Here is a 16,571-nt window from a genome sequence, read left to right as displayed (position 1 = left end):
TCAGAAACCATCCCGCCCCCCTTATCTCTTCCATCTCCTCTGCCGCTGCTTTCGGCACCTCAGAGCTCATGTCCTTCTTCTCCCTCAGCACCCTTACATCCTTTCCTTTCTCAACTTCCGGATCCAGACCTATCCACTCTATCTCCTCCTCCTCCTCCACCCCTAGGAAAAACACGGGGTAACTCCCAGGGAGCAGATACTGAGAGTCCTAAAATTCTAGTGGCTCCCTTTAAGGAGAAACCAGTTACTGGGAGAGGCAAGCCTGTTCTTGTGTATACTCTTTGGACTAGAACTGAACTTAAGAATTTAACGAAGGACTTCCCAGACCCTTCGCAAGATCCTTTAGGGTTTTCTCGAGAATTTGATTTGATTGTTAGAACATATGCACCAGGATAGTCAGATTTATATCAGGTGGTGCACTTGCTGGTGTCTGAGAGCAAAGCAAAGGAATGCATCAAAGAGGCAAACTGGAGAGATCCCCTGGAGGATTTCCATAAACATGAGCCTCGTGACCTTGAGGAGTGTAGCGGTATTGCTCAAAACTTACATAAAGCCATTCCCATAATTTTTCCCAGGAAAATAGATTGGGCTAAAGTCCACCAATGCAAGCATAAATCCAAAGAATCTATCTTTGATTATTTTGAAAGGCCTGAGAAAACTTTCAAACAGCACTCTGGGATGGCTCCTGAAAGTTTTCAGGATAACCAAAATGATTCAATTTTAAATTCAATTTTCTTAGAAGGATTAGATGAGGAATTAGCCAAGTTAGTTAAGAGACATGAACTGGATTGGGCTTTAATGCACACCAGTGCTCTTGTCACTGTTATGGATAAACTAAGACCCTGTAGACAAAAGAAAGGGCCACTAAGATTATGAGTGTACAACTATGACAGCTTAGTGGCCCAACAAAAGCCATCCTTCTAAAATCTAACCAGAGATGAAATGACTGTATCTGCTACTATTGCACAAAGTCTGGTCATTTCGAACAAGACTGCCATAAACTCAAGAGGGATTTAGGGCGTGACAACAGCAAACAGGAACAGGGATGCTCCCAGACTTACGAGCGCATTTCCCCTCCTCCTCACCAATACCTTAGGAGAAACTGAGATAACTATGGGAGGGGAAACTTCAAAGGCCCTTGTGGATACCGGGGCTACCTTATCTGTCCTCACCCCTACCCTCATTCATTGCCCTCTCCCTCGGAGTAAACAGACAGTTCAAATGGTAGGGATTTCGAATTTTCCAATGCAAGTTTTTAAACCAGAACTGATAATTTTTCAATTAGAAACCATCACAGGAAAACATGTGTTTCTCCTGGCTAAATGCACTCCAATTCATGTGATTGGATGAGATCTTCTAGAAACATACAATGCCCATATTGCCATTTCACAAAAGGGGAAAATGTTTCTAGATTTAGAAAGTCAGGATGCTGACCAGAATGTAGTTACTGAAAGGTTGATGATTGTAAAATCAATGACTCAAGCAGAAGAGAAAACTGATGACCTGTTACTAGAAGTGCCTAAAGAATTATGGTCATCTGCCTCTTCTGATATTGGGAAAATTAAATCGACCACTCCTATTAAGGTGACTGTCGACAGCTCTAAGCCCGTACCTAATATTCGGCAATATCCACTGTGTTAAACCAGAGGCATTGAATGGGATAAGGCCTATCATTCAGGAGTTTTTTGAAAACGAGCTTAGAATTCCTTGTACTAGCCCCTGCAATACACCTATCTTGCCAGTGAAAAAGCCTAATGGAAAAGGCTGGAGAGCTGTTCAAGATGTGAGAGCCATAAATAACATTGTGATTCCCTGACACCCTGTGGTTCCGAATCCACACACTCTGCCTCAGCCGTTCCAACTAACAGCCGCTACTTTTCAGTCATTGATCTATGCAGTGCCTTCTTTAGCATTTCCACAGAAAGGAATAGTCAATATCTTTTTGCCTTCATGTGGGAAGAGCGCCAGTATACCAGGACAGTTATGCCACAGGGCTAGACTGAAAGCCCCACTTACTCTTCCCAGATACTCAAAGCTGATTTAGCTAATATAGAGTTCCCTAATGAGTCCACTTTAATTCAACACGTGGACGATTTGCTCTTATATTCAGAAACTAAGTTGGACTCTCAGAAGGACACAATTTATCTGTTGCAACAGTTAGCATCTAAAAGGCACAAAGTATCCAAGGACAAACTACAATTTTGCCTGCCTATTGGAAAATATCTAGGGCTCTTAATATCTAAAGATGGACTGTTGATTGACTCTGAAAGGATTAAAGGAATCTTGGCTTTTTCTCTCCCTAAAACGAAGAAACAGTTAAGGACTAACTGGATATTGCAGGAACTCGGTACCTACCTTTCCACTTATTGCCCAGCCTTTATATACATTACTAAAGTCTGACCAGCCTGATTTAATTGAATGGATGCCAGAAGGAGAAAAGGCAGTAACTACCTTACAGTCTATTTTGGCTGGAGCACCCGCCTTAGGGCATCCTAATTACAGCTTGTCATTTTTCCTCTTCATACATGAAGATAAAGGAACTGCCCTAGGTATCTTAACTCAAAAACACAGAGATCAACACTGATCTATCAGGTATTATAGTCAGCCGCTGGACTCAGTGGCAAAAGGGCTCCCGTCTTATTCGAGGGCCATTTCAGCAGCAGCTCTCTTATGCAAGATCACTGAAGAAAGAGTGATGGGGTCTCCTTTAACTATCTATGTTCCTCACTCAGTCAAATCTCTCCCAAATTCTCCTGTGAAGTTCCCTTGCTCTCTGCTCCTCATATCACCTTAGCCCAATGTAATAATCTTAATTAACCCTGCGACTTTACTTCCAGCATCACAGGAGGAGGATGCCCACGACTGCATTTTATTAACTGATTACTTACTCCTAGGAAGGATTTGCAAGAAACTCCCATTGATAATGCTGATCTAATTTGGTTTACAGATGGGTCTTACTTAAGGAATGAACAAGGATGGCATCAGGCTGGATATGCAGTAACATCCTCAGTGGACATAAGTGAGAGTTATTATTTACCAGAAATAAAATCAGCACAACAACCCGAGTTAATTGCTTTAACTTGAGCTTGTCAATTCGCCAGAGACCAGGTAGCAAATATCTACACTGACAGCCGTTATGCTTTTGGAGTAGAACATGACTTTGGAATGCTGTGGAAACAACGAGGGTTTTTAACCTCTTGAGGTCAGCCTATAAAGAATGGGAAGCAGATTGCAGAATTATTAAATTCTATACAACTACTGAGACAACCAGTGATTATTAAAATACCAGGGCATTCCAAATCTAATACTTTAGAAGCTAAAGGAAACTGGCTTGTTGATGCCACTGCTAACAAGCAGCCTTGAAGTCTCGCCCCACCCAGCCTCAAGAATGCCTGCTGCTTCCTATTAAACCTGCTAGCCCAGTCAAAGATTTCCTTCTACAGGCTCAGGAAATCGCCACAGAAGAAGAGAAGCAGATATGGCAGTCAAAAGGGGGAATTTTTGACACCCCCTCCACAGATGTGGTTCGGGCCCAATAGGAAACCCATAGTACCTATTGGAGCACAATTGCCACTGCTCCAGCATATGCATCAATTGACCCACTGGGCACCTGAAAAGATGATTTTATGAGGAAAACAATACTTCTGGAAACTTTCTCCCACGGGGGCCCATAAAGCCTAGACTCATGTTATACACCCAAAGTACAATCCAGGGAAACCACTTCATGGGTCACAAGGCCACTTCCCCCTCCCTAAGGGACCTTTTGAGGTATGGCAACTGGACTTTGTCCAAATGCCACCATCTCAAGGGTATAAATACGTCTTGGTAATGAGCCATATGTTCTCACAGTGGATTGAGGCTTTCCTTGCAGAAGAGCAAAGGCTTTAACAGTAGGTAAATTGCTATTAGAAAGAATAATTCCTGTTTGGGGAATTCTTACCAAGTTACACAGTGACCGGGGAACTCATTTCACTGGAAAAATAACTAAATCTATTTGTAATATTTGGCCAATAATGTAGCATTTCCACTGTGCTTACCATGCCCAATCCTCAGGATTGGTGGAAAGAACTAACAGCACAATCAAAACTCAACTGGCAAAGCTTTCAGAAGCATTTAATCTCTCGTGACCAAACGCTCTTCTGCTAGTGCCCCTCAGTCTCAGCTCTACACCCTTTGGTAAACATCGGCTGTCTCCTTTCGAGATAATAACTGGACGGCCAATGCAATGAGACAAAGGAACGTATGAACCAACTTTACTTAAAGGAGACATTTTACATTATTGTCAAGGCCTCATCGAGGCACTCAAGAAAAATGTGAGGTTGGTAGCTGATTCTTTTCACAGTGAGTTCCCGGGAGATGAAGACCTTAAGGATCATGGATTACAACCTGGAGATTTTGTTTATTGGAAAAGACACCAGATAAAGGACTCTTTGCAGCCCCGTTGGAAAAGACCATATCAGGTGCTTTTAATCAACCCATGTGCTGCAAAATTAAAAGGCGTAGACTCATGGATTCACATTTCTCATTTAAAAAAGGCCTCTCCACCTCAATGGGCTTCAACTCCAGTCTCTGATACCCGACTTCGACTGACCAACACGAGTATCTCCAAACCAGGATGAGAAGAAGACGACATCTGTTGTAGACAGCTGTCTCAAGACGCCGGACTAGGCCTGTATTCCTAACCCTACATTCCCTCATTTAAACCCTTGTAATGTTTAAACTTTATGTAATTGCTAAATAATCAATTTCTAGATTGCCTTACCTTTTCCTATGGCAATAATTTACGCCCCTGACTTTACAAGATAGATTAGAACTTAATTGCAACACCAATTATTAATTAAAAAAAATGCCATTTAGGATTTTCCTAATACTATGCTTGTTTCTCCAACCCACATCTGAATGGGCCTCTGATGGCAATGTTTTTCTGCAATGGGCACATTCCTTTGCTACACACAAAAATCAGTCCAATTGTTGGACATGTGGCCAACTTCCACTTTCTGGCAGCTCAGGGTTGCCTTGGTGGGTCTCCCCCTTTCAAGGCATAGATTGGAAGCTCTAAAGCAATTTATTACGATGGAAAGATCTAGCTCCAATGTTTGCAGTTCGTCTGATATTATTAATTATGATCCTGAAACACGGCCAATAGCCCATATTATTAATGATACAGGGCATGGCTATTCTTTTTCTGTTACTCAAACCATCCCGTTATCCTGACAAATTGCAGATGAACAAAAGAAACCAGACATTACAGTAAGAACTATGAAAGGTTTCACATAAATTTGAGATGGATATGTTTGGCTCACTCCTAGCCATGGATCTTTAAAGATACCAGCACCTTTATGTTGGGAGCAGAGAAATCATTCCAAACAAAATTTACCAAATTACACTTGAAAGACGGGCTGGATACCCACCGAGTCATGTCAGAATACGACTGTTCTTAAAGAAAGTGATTGGTTTGGAACAGACTGGTCTTAAAGACCAGGCATTTACTGGGTGGCTCCTAATGGAACTCAGTGGTTATGTGGAACAAACCTCTGGCCTTGGCTACTGCCTGGATGGTTAGGGCACTGCGCTCTGGGCTTCCCCTGGATACAGGGAAGGATTCGCCCTGAGCTAACATCTGTTGCCAATCTCCCTCTTCTCAAGGCTAGATGGGCTCGTTCAGTGTTCTACTGGTATGATCACCTAGCAGCTATATTTGTTCCCTCTTTGGGGCTATAAGATGTCATATGACACATAGAGGCTCTGACTAAATTTACTCAATAAGCTCTTAACAATAGTCAAGCAGGGATAGCTCTATTAAATACTGAAATGACTTTAATGAGAAAGGCCGTCCAAAACAGAATGGCCTTAGATATTGTTACAGCATCCCAAGATGGCACATATGCAATCATTCAAATTGAGTGCAGTGTTTTATAGCTGATGAATCTTCCAATGTGTCATCTCTGTTAAAGCACATGAAAAAACAGGTAAATGCCTTGAGTGATCCTATACCCAGTTTAGATTTGTTTGGTTGGCTCCCTTTCAGTACCAGTTCCCTTTTTCAATCTGGATTGCAATTCATATTTCTGTTACTTCTTGGAATTCTTGTACTCATGATAATATTCAAACTAATGTTGTTTTCTTTACTCGTTTTTGTAAGACTGGCATGCAAACCAGAGTAATGTTTGCTTGGCCACTTGAGATGGTTGATCGATCTTACGGCCCTGGGCGAATCTCCTTTTCCTATTAAGGCTACATCTAAGAATTCATTTTTGAGCTAATCATTTCAAATATTGGATTACCTGTTCTATAATTGGTATAAACAGTGTAACTGTAGGAAGTCATGTAAAAGCACACGTGCAATCTCTGTGTGATAATCTAAAAATAATCAACATTACATAACCTATGAAAGAGTTCCCTTGTTAATATATACCTCCATGCTCATCCACTATAGCTATCTCCCCCCAACGTGGATGACTGGGCAAATCAACAAAATAAAAGCCTAGCACCAAGGGATATGATGGACCGAGGGCAGGCAACAACCACTCTGGCATTGAGGGACATATTTTGATCAGCAATGCTTTCTCTTAAAAGATTATTGATCAAAAGGGGAAAATGACAAGAGATTTTCACATATTGAGGTATATAGGGTAACTATTCAAGTTCAAAACTGATTGGCTTGAACTAGAAAGCCTGACTTACGGCCTATCAAACATACATTGTACATGTGCATATCCACTAAAGTAAGGAATGCACTCTCTTAAGATAAAGAACGCATACTTCCCCTCCTACACCCTATTGGTAATGCCCTATTGGCAATGCCTGGATTAGCCCCTTTCCTGGCATCATGGTCATGTTGACCTGTTAATCTGCAGCTGAATACCTGTTTGAAAATGCATCCTGGATGTGTTTAATGTATCTTCTTTGTTCTAAAAAGACATAAGACTGTGGTGAAACCCATGCTTCTCTAGAACGCCTTCTAAGGCCTTCCCAGGTTCTAATCCTCACTCTGGCTCACAATAAACTCACCCCAATTTTGATTTACAGGTTGGTTATGGATTATTTGTGCCAACAGAAGTGATGTCTACTCACTGTTCGGCTACATTTCGGTCGAGAGAATCCGTTTCAGTGGGTGTTTCAGGCAAGGAGGAGCTGGACTCCTGTATCTGACACAACTCCTCATCTGTGATGATGTCAAACACGGCGTCATCTGGTGGCCTGCCGTCTGTGTTTGCACCTGGACCACAGAAGCAGATCAGGAGAGAAGAGAAACAGTTATGCACAGGATGGGGAGGGAGCCTCAGGGAAGTGAGAGAGTGTAGATATGCAGGACAAGCCACCAGGGCACACTTTAAGCACTCACTCAATTGACAGCCATTCTGTTCAGATGTGAGAGAAATGGCTGTTGGGACATTTGAGAAAAGCAAAGGAGGGGACTACAGATGAAACTGAATCCACAACTTAAGAGATTTCTCTTAAGCTCCTTAGGGGATTAGAAAGGTTTCAGCTTTTACATATTCTGAGGCCACTTATTTAGAAAGAAAAAAACCTATCAAAACCTTATCAGGAAAGAACCTAACAAAAAAGTAAACATACTCTGTGCTGCTAAATCCTTGCTCCATCAGACACAGACATTACTTATTCATGCTTCCTTAAAAGCAGGAATCTGCCTGGCCTGCATTTTCCCCCCAAGCCACTGGGGGGTGGGAAAGAACTTCCCTCTGCTCAAAGAGTTGCAGGAACCATTGCGCTTCTGACCAGGGGACTCTTTTCTGACTCTGTGGGCCACTCAGTAGGAAGGATGCTGCATGGATGCTCCTGTGGCAGTCACCCACACACAAGCCTCTCCTGTATATGTCATGGAAAATGTAATGGCAGGTCTGAGGTGAAAGAAAGAAAGAAGGAAAGACAGAAAGAAAGACAAGGAGACACGAAATGTCAGAAATCAAAGCAAGTGACCTCAGCACTCTGGCAGGATGGGGCCACTCTCTGTTGTCACTAGAACACCTGCCAGTGACTGGGGGCATGGGAAAGATTCCTGGGCTATTTAGCAAGAGGAATAGGTCATATGAGCTACAAGTTCCCAGCTAGCCCTGCCACATGGCTACTGAGACAGGCCATGCTTTAGAAGAACATTCTTCCTCTTGTCTGAAGGCTGTATAATGGAGGTTTTGAGGCACAGGCTGAAAAAGGGGACCAGGAATTGGTTTCCCTTCATAGACCCAGCCATACTCCTGAACCTGCCTTCTGAGGCTGGCAGAGGGAAGAGGGAAGGAAAAGGAGGGAAAGGAAAATGAGCAACAGGGATCCAAAATGACGTCCACTGAAAGAAATCAAAGAAGACGTAAATAAATGCAGAGCTATATCAGGTTCAAGGATTGGAAGACTCAATTTTGTTAAGATGTCAATTCTTCCCAAACTGATCTAGAGAGTCAATGCAATCCCCATCAAAACTTCACTAGGATTTTTTGTAGAAATTGACAAACTGATCCTAAAATTTATATGGAAAAGTAGAAGACTTAGAATAGCCAACACTTTGATAAAGAACAAAATTAGAGGACCCATTCTACCTGATTTTAAAGGTCATTACAAAACTATGATAATCACAACAGCGTGGTATTGGTGAAAGAAAGGGCACACAGATAAATGAAACAGAATGGAAAGTCCAGATATGGACCCACATATATAAGGGCAATTGATTTTTGACAAAGGTACAAAGGCAATTCTATGGGAAAAGAATAGACTTTTCAACCAATGGTGTTGGAACAGCTGGACAACCATAAGCAAAAATGAATCTCTATGTATAGCCTGGACCATATACAAAAATTAATTCAAAATGGATTACAGACCTAAATATGCAACTTAAAACTACAAAAATTCTAGGAGAAAATCGGAGAAGATTTTTGAGTCCTTGGGTTAAGCAAAGATAGATACGACACCAAAAGAAAAGAAAAAAATTGATCCCACAACGAAAAAAAATTGATAGACTGGACTTCATCAAAATGATAAACTTCTGCTCTTTGAAAAACATTTCTGCTCTTTGAAAGAAAATGAAAAGACAGGCTATAGATTGGAAGAAAAAATATTTGTAAAACACATATCTGATAAATAACTTGTATCTGGAACACATAAAGGACTCAAAATTCAGTAACTAAAAAAAAAACAATTAAAAAATGGGCAAAATATTTGAGGAAGATTTACTAACACTGTGCATGGTACACTCCCCCATCCCTGAGCTGTTCTTTGTACTCAATGTAAATAATGGGGCCTGCCAACCTCTTCGATGATCCAGTTAAACAAAAGGAGATCTAACAGTATTTCTGAAGGTTGGCTGGCCTGGATCCAGGCAGAGGCCAAGGAGGAGTCCGTAGGGACGAGGTGTAGGAAGCAGTGATGCTTGAGCAAAGATGAGACTCACTTCTGCCCCTGCCTCTCAGCTCTGCCTCCCTGGTACTCTACATCCACAGTCCAGTCCCTGCGAGGGCAGCCTGAGCTGCTCTGCTAGGCTGCACTGGGAGCAGAAGCAGCAGAAACCAAATCCCGCTTCCTTTTACTGAGCTGAGTGAAAGGACATGAAGGGGAACACATCCTCTTTGGCCTGAGGGAGAGTGTGAGCCACAGAGAGAGAGGGAAGGATGTGGTCGTTTCCAGACAACTCCTGGCCTGTGGTTACTCTGGGAGAGGGTTAGATATCGGGGTTGAGGCTCAGGAGACAGCATTTTCCAAGGTGTGGGAGACATTCCACTGGTAGTATGTGAGTTAAGAGGTACAAAGACCTCCTGTTAAATAACACTGAATCATAGCAGGAGAAACTTATTCCCTTTTCAATTCTCTTTCAATCCTAATTACATCAAAATGAAAGTCTCAAATTGGTGATACCACATTTTTAGCATCTCTTTAATGACTAGATTTGGAAAGCTTTGAGTTAAGCTTATTACAGCTAACACAATGGGGTAGCGGTTGAGGGGGTGGCACCTAGAGAACACCAAGGGCAGCAGCAGGAGCCTGACCTTGGCTTTCGGTGGCCTGGGGCCCAGCGTGGGCTGGTGACGGTGTGGGGCTGAGCTCTCCCTGGCTGGTGCCCGAGCTGGCGCTGTCAGGGGAGCCGGGGCCCTCGCTGAACCTCCGGAAGCAGGCTCGGCAGCAGCGCTCCTTCTTGCCGCTGTGCTTCGTGAGGACATAGTTGTTGCAGCAGTAGTAACAGAAGATGCGGCCACAAATCCTGGGGACGAAACAGGCACGGCTAGGAGGATGACGTACTGCGGGTCCTGTGGGATCTGCTCAGGCTGGAACGGGCTCTGTGCTGGGCTCTGGACGCCACACGGCTCTCCTCAGACCTGACTTTGCCCCCACTTTAGTGTGGTTTAAGGCCCATTTGATAAGATGCCAATAATTGGACACGACGATGCAGGTGTGCATTCCACGCCTCAGGGGCTGAGGCTCTGAGAGACCACAGACTCCCCAGGCCTGTGCTGATGATTCTGCATCTCCCCTGGCCCCAGCCCGAGATTCATTTTTGCCTGCCCTTTGCTGGGCCCCAGGAGAGTCTTTGCTCTGTGTTCCTCCCTGAAGCCTTGGCCCCAGCCCTGCTGTTTCCCTCCGGTCCTGCAGGGTGTGGGAGGGCCGGGGGCTGCTGGTCTCTGGGTACTCCACATCCCTGTGGGTCTGCTGAACTCTGCCCACACCCCTGTATTAAACTCTTACCTTTCAGGGATCCCTGAGTGTCCTGCTAGGACCCTGCCTAACACCCTCCTTGCCTGGGCCTCTTACAACCAAAAGGCAACATGCTCTTCCTAGGCAACCAGCCACCGTGCCAATGCCCACATGGATTCCTCACTCAGAGACGACTGCTCTGGTTCTGGACCCTGCAGGGGTTCTGGCGCCGGCCTGCGAGCAGCCCTGACCTGCAGTGGTGCCGCCGCACCATCCAGCTGAACTCCCGCTTGCAGTCGAGGCAGTGGTTCGCCTCTGTGTCCCCGAGACACCTCTCCTCAGCACTGAGCTTCTGCTGGAATTCCAGGGCATCTGACTTCTGCCAGAGGGCGTCCTTGTCCCTGGGACAAAGTCACATTGGTAAAAGAGAAGAAAGAATCTGTGAAAACAATAGAATTATCCCTGATTCATTTCAAAAGATTGATTCCAAATTTCCCAAGACACAGAAGGAGATTTGCTTTACCCCGGAAATACCCCCACTCTCACTGTGCTCTGTCACCCTGCCTCAGTCCCAGACTCAGCAGGACCCTCAAACATGCAGGCCCTTAACTGACATCAAACTTGCGAAGGCGCACAGGAGGCCCACTATGTACATGGAAGGCTCTGGCAACTGCAGAGAGCTTGCCAGCATCGACAAGTGTCACACATTGCTCAGGCGTCTAAACGAGGAGCGTATGGCCACTGAGAGTTTAAGCTGTAACGTGCTGCCATGATTACATGACAGTCTGTATGCTGTGAGCCCAAGGACCACAAATGTTCTACCCACCCAAATCTTAAAGGTGCTCAGGGCCCTTTACGGTTTTATGGTTTGTTCAAGTAACAACTAATCATAATCACTGGAGAAGATCAAAGATTTCCCAGTCTGAAAATCTGATGGGATGTTAATCTCCCCCACTCCTCAGCGAGACAGTACAGCTACTCCAAGAAGCAAGACTAAAAGAGGTGGGAGGCTCTTCAGGAAGGTCCAGCAGTGTCCGAATATGCCTGACGCAGCAGGGAAGATGTGTATAGAGACTTTTGTATTGCTGCTAATGGTCATTTCTAGGGCTTATGGCTTCTGACATGAGAAAATTTAGTTCTTTCCAGGATGAACCCCAGCCACTATCCTGAGGGTTATGTGGCCCCAGAAGCACCTCATCCACTGATGACTAACACCAGAGACACTTAAGTTCTGAGAGAAAGTGCCTCCATCACCAGCCAGGGACTCCAAATCAACCACAGACGATTCCCCTTAAATACAAAAGCCAGAACATGGAATTGATTGGCTTTTCAAGGATGTTTGAAATTGTCAGGAAGCAGGAAGATTCGTTCTCTGGACCAGCATTGTTTTCCCAGCTGGTCCAGCTTGTCCCGTTTGACCCCAGGAGGCCAGGCACCCACACCGTGGGAAGTGGGAATGCTGTCAGGACCTGGGCCTTCCCAGCACATACCTTGGGAGATGTCTGAGCTCAGAGGTCACAAATGCCCTGAGTTCCAAGTGTGCAAACTGATGACAAGTAGGCAGAGTTTTTAAACTTCCAAATTAGTTACAATTGAAAATCATCATTTTGCAACCCCAAATGAATTAGTAGATTTAGGCATTGCTTATCCATGGCTGCCAACATTGCAAAGAAATGGCTAATCAGATCTTACATGGCTCTCGAAGGGAAGACCGAAAACTCTAAACCAATTCTATGAAGTGTTCTTGCCAAAATTTTGAACCTGAGTCTGAATAAGCCTCTAGTAGAGCAGTGGTCCTCAACTCTGGCTCACTGATGTCTGGACGCCACTTCCAGAAATTCCAGTTCAGTTGGTTTGCATGGAGTCTGGACATGGGTATCATTTTAATAGCTCCCTTAGTGATTCTAATGTGCAGCTAGGGTTCAGAACCACTGCTCTAGTTCTAAATATCAATTTATAGGAAATACAAAGGTTGGAAGAACATATTAAATGAAACCATGGTGATGGAATCAGCAAAATCCAGGCCATGGCAAACTGCCAGGTGAATGACCTGGCTTCTTCAAAAGTAAATTGCAAAGAAAAAAGGAAAGTTAGGGAGGTGGTGGGGGAACCCATAGACTAAAGGCGATCTAAGAAACATATCAGCGTGCAATGTATGGATCTAATTTAGGTCCTGATTAGGAAAAATTATAAGGGAATTGGAAAAATTTGAAACTGACTAGATCCTTAATGATATTAGGAATTACGGTTAATTTTTAAGTATGGTATTGATACCTTGGTTGTTTAAAAGGGAGAGTCCTTGTCTTGGAGAGGTATATACTGAAACATTTGAGGATGAAATGATCTGACATCTGGGATTTGCTTCAAAATAATCTGGGGAGGTGGGGGAAATGGGTGGGACTCTGGATGAAACAAGATCGGCCACGAGTTGAAGAACGTTGGTGCCGGGTGACAGGTACACAACGGTGTGTTATGCTATCCTATTTTTCTATGTTTGAAAATTTCCAGAAGAAAAAGTAAAAAAATTTTTTTGAATGACTTGCCAACATTTAAAACTCAGGACAATTTCACATAAAAATCCGGGTTTCCCCTTTCTTTAAGAAATAAGGTGGTCTGACAACTGTATCGGCAACAATCGGCAGGAGTGGAGTGTGCTCTGTCCTCCGGTTCCTGAGTCCCCTCCCGGCCCAGGTCTGACATTTCCGTTAGCTGCCTGCTCGCTGCAGGCCCTGGATTTTGGGACCCTGCTACTAGGGGAAGAGGGACGGAGGAGAAGGAGAAATGCGCTCACGAAAGAGGGGCAAGTGACTGGGGAAACTCCTACAGATACTAAACATCATTTACTGTCACTCTGGGGGCTAAGCATACAGAGATTTTGAAAATAATTACACAGCAATATGAAAACACAAACCTAGATGAGCACTAGTGGGAACACCGAAATCCACACTCGCAAGGCTGCCAAAGCCTGAGCAGACCCTGTATGCGTGGGCCCTTAACAACAGAACGTATGCAGACAGGGGCCCATTTCCCTTGAGGGGTTCTTTCAGGAAGAGCTGCATTTCTTTCAAGAAAAATCGAACTGTTTGTCACCTGTTTGTCCCAACACTCACCTGAGCAGTTCTATCAGCCGTTCCTCCAAGTACTTCTTGGTTCTAGTCAGGTCATCCAGGTCAGCAAGCATCTTCTGGTCATTCTTCTCTCGGTCTGTCACCTCCTGGCAGAGTCTGTTGTAATATTCTTGGATTTCTGTCGTGGCTTTTTCAAGTTCCTTCTGGGTTCTGATGGAGGAGTGGTAAGTTTTCCTGATTATCTACTACTTCCAGCTTCCCTGTGCCTCTGGGCTAACCCAGGCCTCTGATCAGGGGTCCTGCTGCCCTCCCAGCCTTTCCCGGTTCCCAGTGCCCCTCGGCACTCCCCACTTACAGGTGGGGCACTCCCCTAGCCTTTAAGACTCCCCTCATACACCCAAACTCCACACACCACCACCTCCCCACACCAAATTCAAGGGGCATTCCAGGAGAGCAGGTTGACCTCAGGTCTCCAGGAACACCGCAAGGTGAGTCGAATCTGCACACTTGGTTCTTGGGCATGGACTGAAGCCATGAGAGGAGCCCAACGGGTAAAGCTAATGGGCTGGTGATGGGGGGTGGGGGTTCCAAGAAGGAAAAGGAGTCAGGACAGAAAGAACAGAGGCGTAGCTTCCTGCAGGTCACCACACAGAGGAGTCTGTCTCCCAGGTGTCTTTGGGACACTACACATGGGCTTGGCGCTGGGCACACAGCAGGCACTCAATCTGCATTGCCCAGTGCTCTGCCTGACAGCCCCGAGGCCTAAGGAGTCCTGCTCCGAGCACTGTGCAGTCTCTCAGTCCATGATGGAGGGCTGGCCAAGGCACGATCTTCCTAGCCTTGCCCACTCCACTTTCAGCTCAGCTATCCCCCAGGGCAGTAGGTTTCCAAGGACACTCTATAAACCCCAAGGCCCAGCAAGATATTCATAAGAGCTCCACTGAACAGAGGGCTCTACGGAGACTAATTTGTATCTAAACCAGCCCTTCCATGTCCAGTATAAAGTTGTCAGGAGGTTGTTCACTAGACACTGTCTACCAAAATGTTCTCATGGGTACACACACACACACACACACACACACACACTCTGAATAAAATAAAAGCCAATCCTGGGCAGATGGATCATGCAACTTTGAGCAGCTAAAACAACTACTTTGAGATCTTAGAAATAACCACTGTTACAGCATTTTTTGAATACAACCAGCTTAGGAGGCTCTCTGTGTTTAAACTGTCATGTGAATGTACCTGGCTAAGGGCAGCCAGAGCCCTAGAGGATTCAAACTTTGGAAGGTCAAATGAGAAGAAACGTAACCCGGGTTGTTGAACATTCAGCCTGGGCCCAGGCTAGATGGTGGGTAGGACGGGGAGATAAGGGATGGGCAGAAAAGTTAAGCCCTCAGGATATGCTGGTGGGCCTGTCTTTGCTGAAGGCACACATGCAATTTGGTCCCGGGCCATCCTTCTTCTAGGTCTGCTTTAATAGGGCCCCAGCAGGACAAGCTTGGCCTCATCACCAGATGGTGGGCTCATGCTCACTACCCAAGGTGGCCCACAAGCCTGAAGACGAGGAGGCCTGGGGAGGCCTTGGAGCTGGCCACAAGGAGGGCCATACTTAAAGGTTAAGAAAATCATGATGAAAGGGTGACAGCACAATGCACTCTCCAGACACAGCACCAGAGTCTGCAAGAGGACAAGCCAATCCTGGTCCCTGGCACACTCACTCACTCTCGGGGTGAGCTTGGGAGAACCCACACCTAACCCTGTAGTTTCTCACTTCACAGATGAAATAAGGAAAAGCTCAAGTCAAAACTCCACAGTGGGGAAAACATGCACACATACACTCAGCTGTACCCTGAAACAAAGTGAAAAACTGTCTGTCTATATACTTTTTAGGGCAGTTATTGAGAAAAAAGATTGTGGAGCCAAACAGTGTGGGTTCTAATCCTACTACCATCACTTACATACTGTCTGATCCTGGGAAAGTGACAACTCCTCTGAGCCTCATTTTCCTCATCTATAAAATGAGGATAAATACTAACACCATCCTTGTAGGACTGCTGAGAGCATTAAATGGGCAAATAGATGCAAAGTATTTAAAACAGTGCCTGCCCCATTTTAGGCATTATTTAAATGTTTGCTGTTATTATTACATTATATCCCAACTTTTAATTTCATGTTAGTTTTTCCAAAACATGAAGTTACTGAACTTCCTGTCCAAGCTAAGAAAATGGAATTAAGAGCAAGGTTCTGCCACTTTCAACAGGGTTGTGACAGGCACACTGCCAGGTTCTCTGTGGTCTGCTTCTGGTACAAGCGCTTGCTGAGTCTGTGGCTTTTCCTACAAAAGGACTTCTTGAACCTGATATGAGCGGCTGACTTTCTAAATGACTGTACCAAACACCCACTTCCCTGACGCCTCCACCACTGGCCGTGGGGGTGGACCGTGTAACTAACCTGTGCAAGCTTTCACGCAGGGCAGCCCCCTCCTCGTCCTTCTTCTGCATGGCGGCCTGGCACTCTGAAAGGTGACTGCTGGCACAGCTCAGCTTCTCTCCCATATCTGCCTGGACGGTCTGGCACAGGACATCAGGTAGAAGACACTCAGCTTGCAAACACCCATGCAGGATGCCATAAAGTCACCGGGGTGCTCTCTAGCAGTCACCCCATCTGGCGGGGTCACTTCTAACTGGAGGGGCTTTTGCTCGTTTGTTTTTAAGTTCAAGAGGCCGAGAACCTTTGTCCTATATTTGTGGAGCGTGACAACCTCCCTTGTGTAATTATGTCCCTCAAGCATCACTTGCAACTGGTTGCGGTGGCTGCGGGGCGGCAGGTATCAGACTCTCTAGGGGGGTGAGCGGGTGGCAGGGA

General features: G+C 45.2%; 1 protein-coding gene across 3 annotated transcripts in view; it reads right to left on the bottom strand.

The window, feature by feature from the left end:
• FYCO1 (FYVE and coiled-coil domain autophagy adaptor 1) overlaps positions 1-16,571 on the bottom strand; it is an 85,681-nt gene that overhangs the window by 37,894 nt on the left and 31,216 nt on the right. For all 3 annotated transcript variants that reach the window (XM_001500658.6, XM_070238903.1, XM_005600759.4), the window contains 5 exons: positions 16,158-16,276; positions 13,746-13,913; positions 10,887-11,036; positions 9,993-10,204; positions 7,075-7,219 (listed from right to left, as the gene is read on the bottom strand). In XM_001500658.6, coding sequence (XP_001500708.3) covers positions 7,075-7,219; positions 9,993-10,204; positions 10,887-11,036; positions 13,746-13,913; positions 16,158-16,276 — 794 coding nt within the window. The remainder of the gene's footprint in view (positions 1-7,074; positions 7,220-9,992; positions 10,205-10,886; positions 11,037-13,745; positions 13,914-16,157; positions 16,277-16,571) is intronic.

The sequence above is a fragment of the Equus caballus genome, chromosome 16 (genome assembly GCF_041296265.1).
Source record: "Equus caballus isolate H_3958 breed thoroughbred chromosome 16, TB-T2T, whole genome shotgun sequence".
Lineage (NCBI taxonomy): Eukaryota > Metazoa > Chordata > Mammalia > Perissodactyla > Equidae > Equus > Equus caballus.
This window is presented reverse-complemented; position numbering and strand designations above follow the sequence as displayed.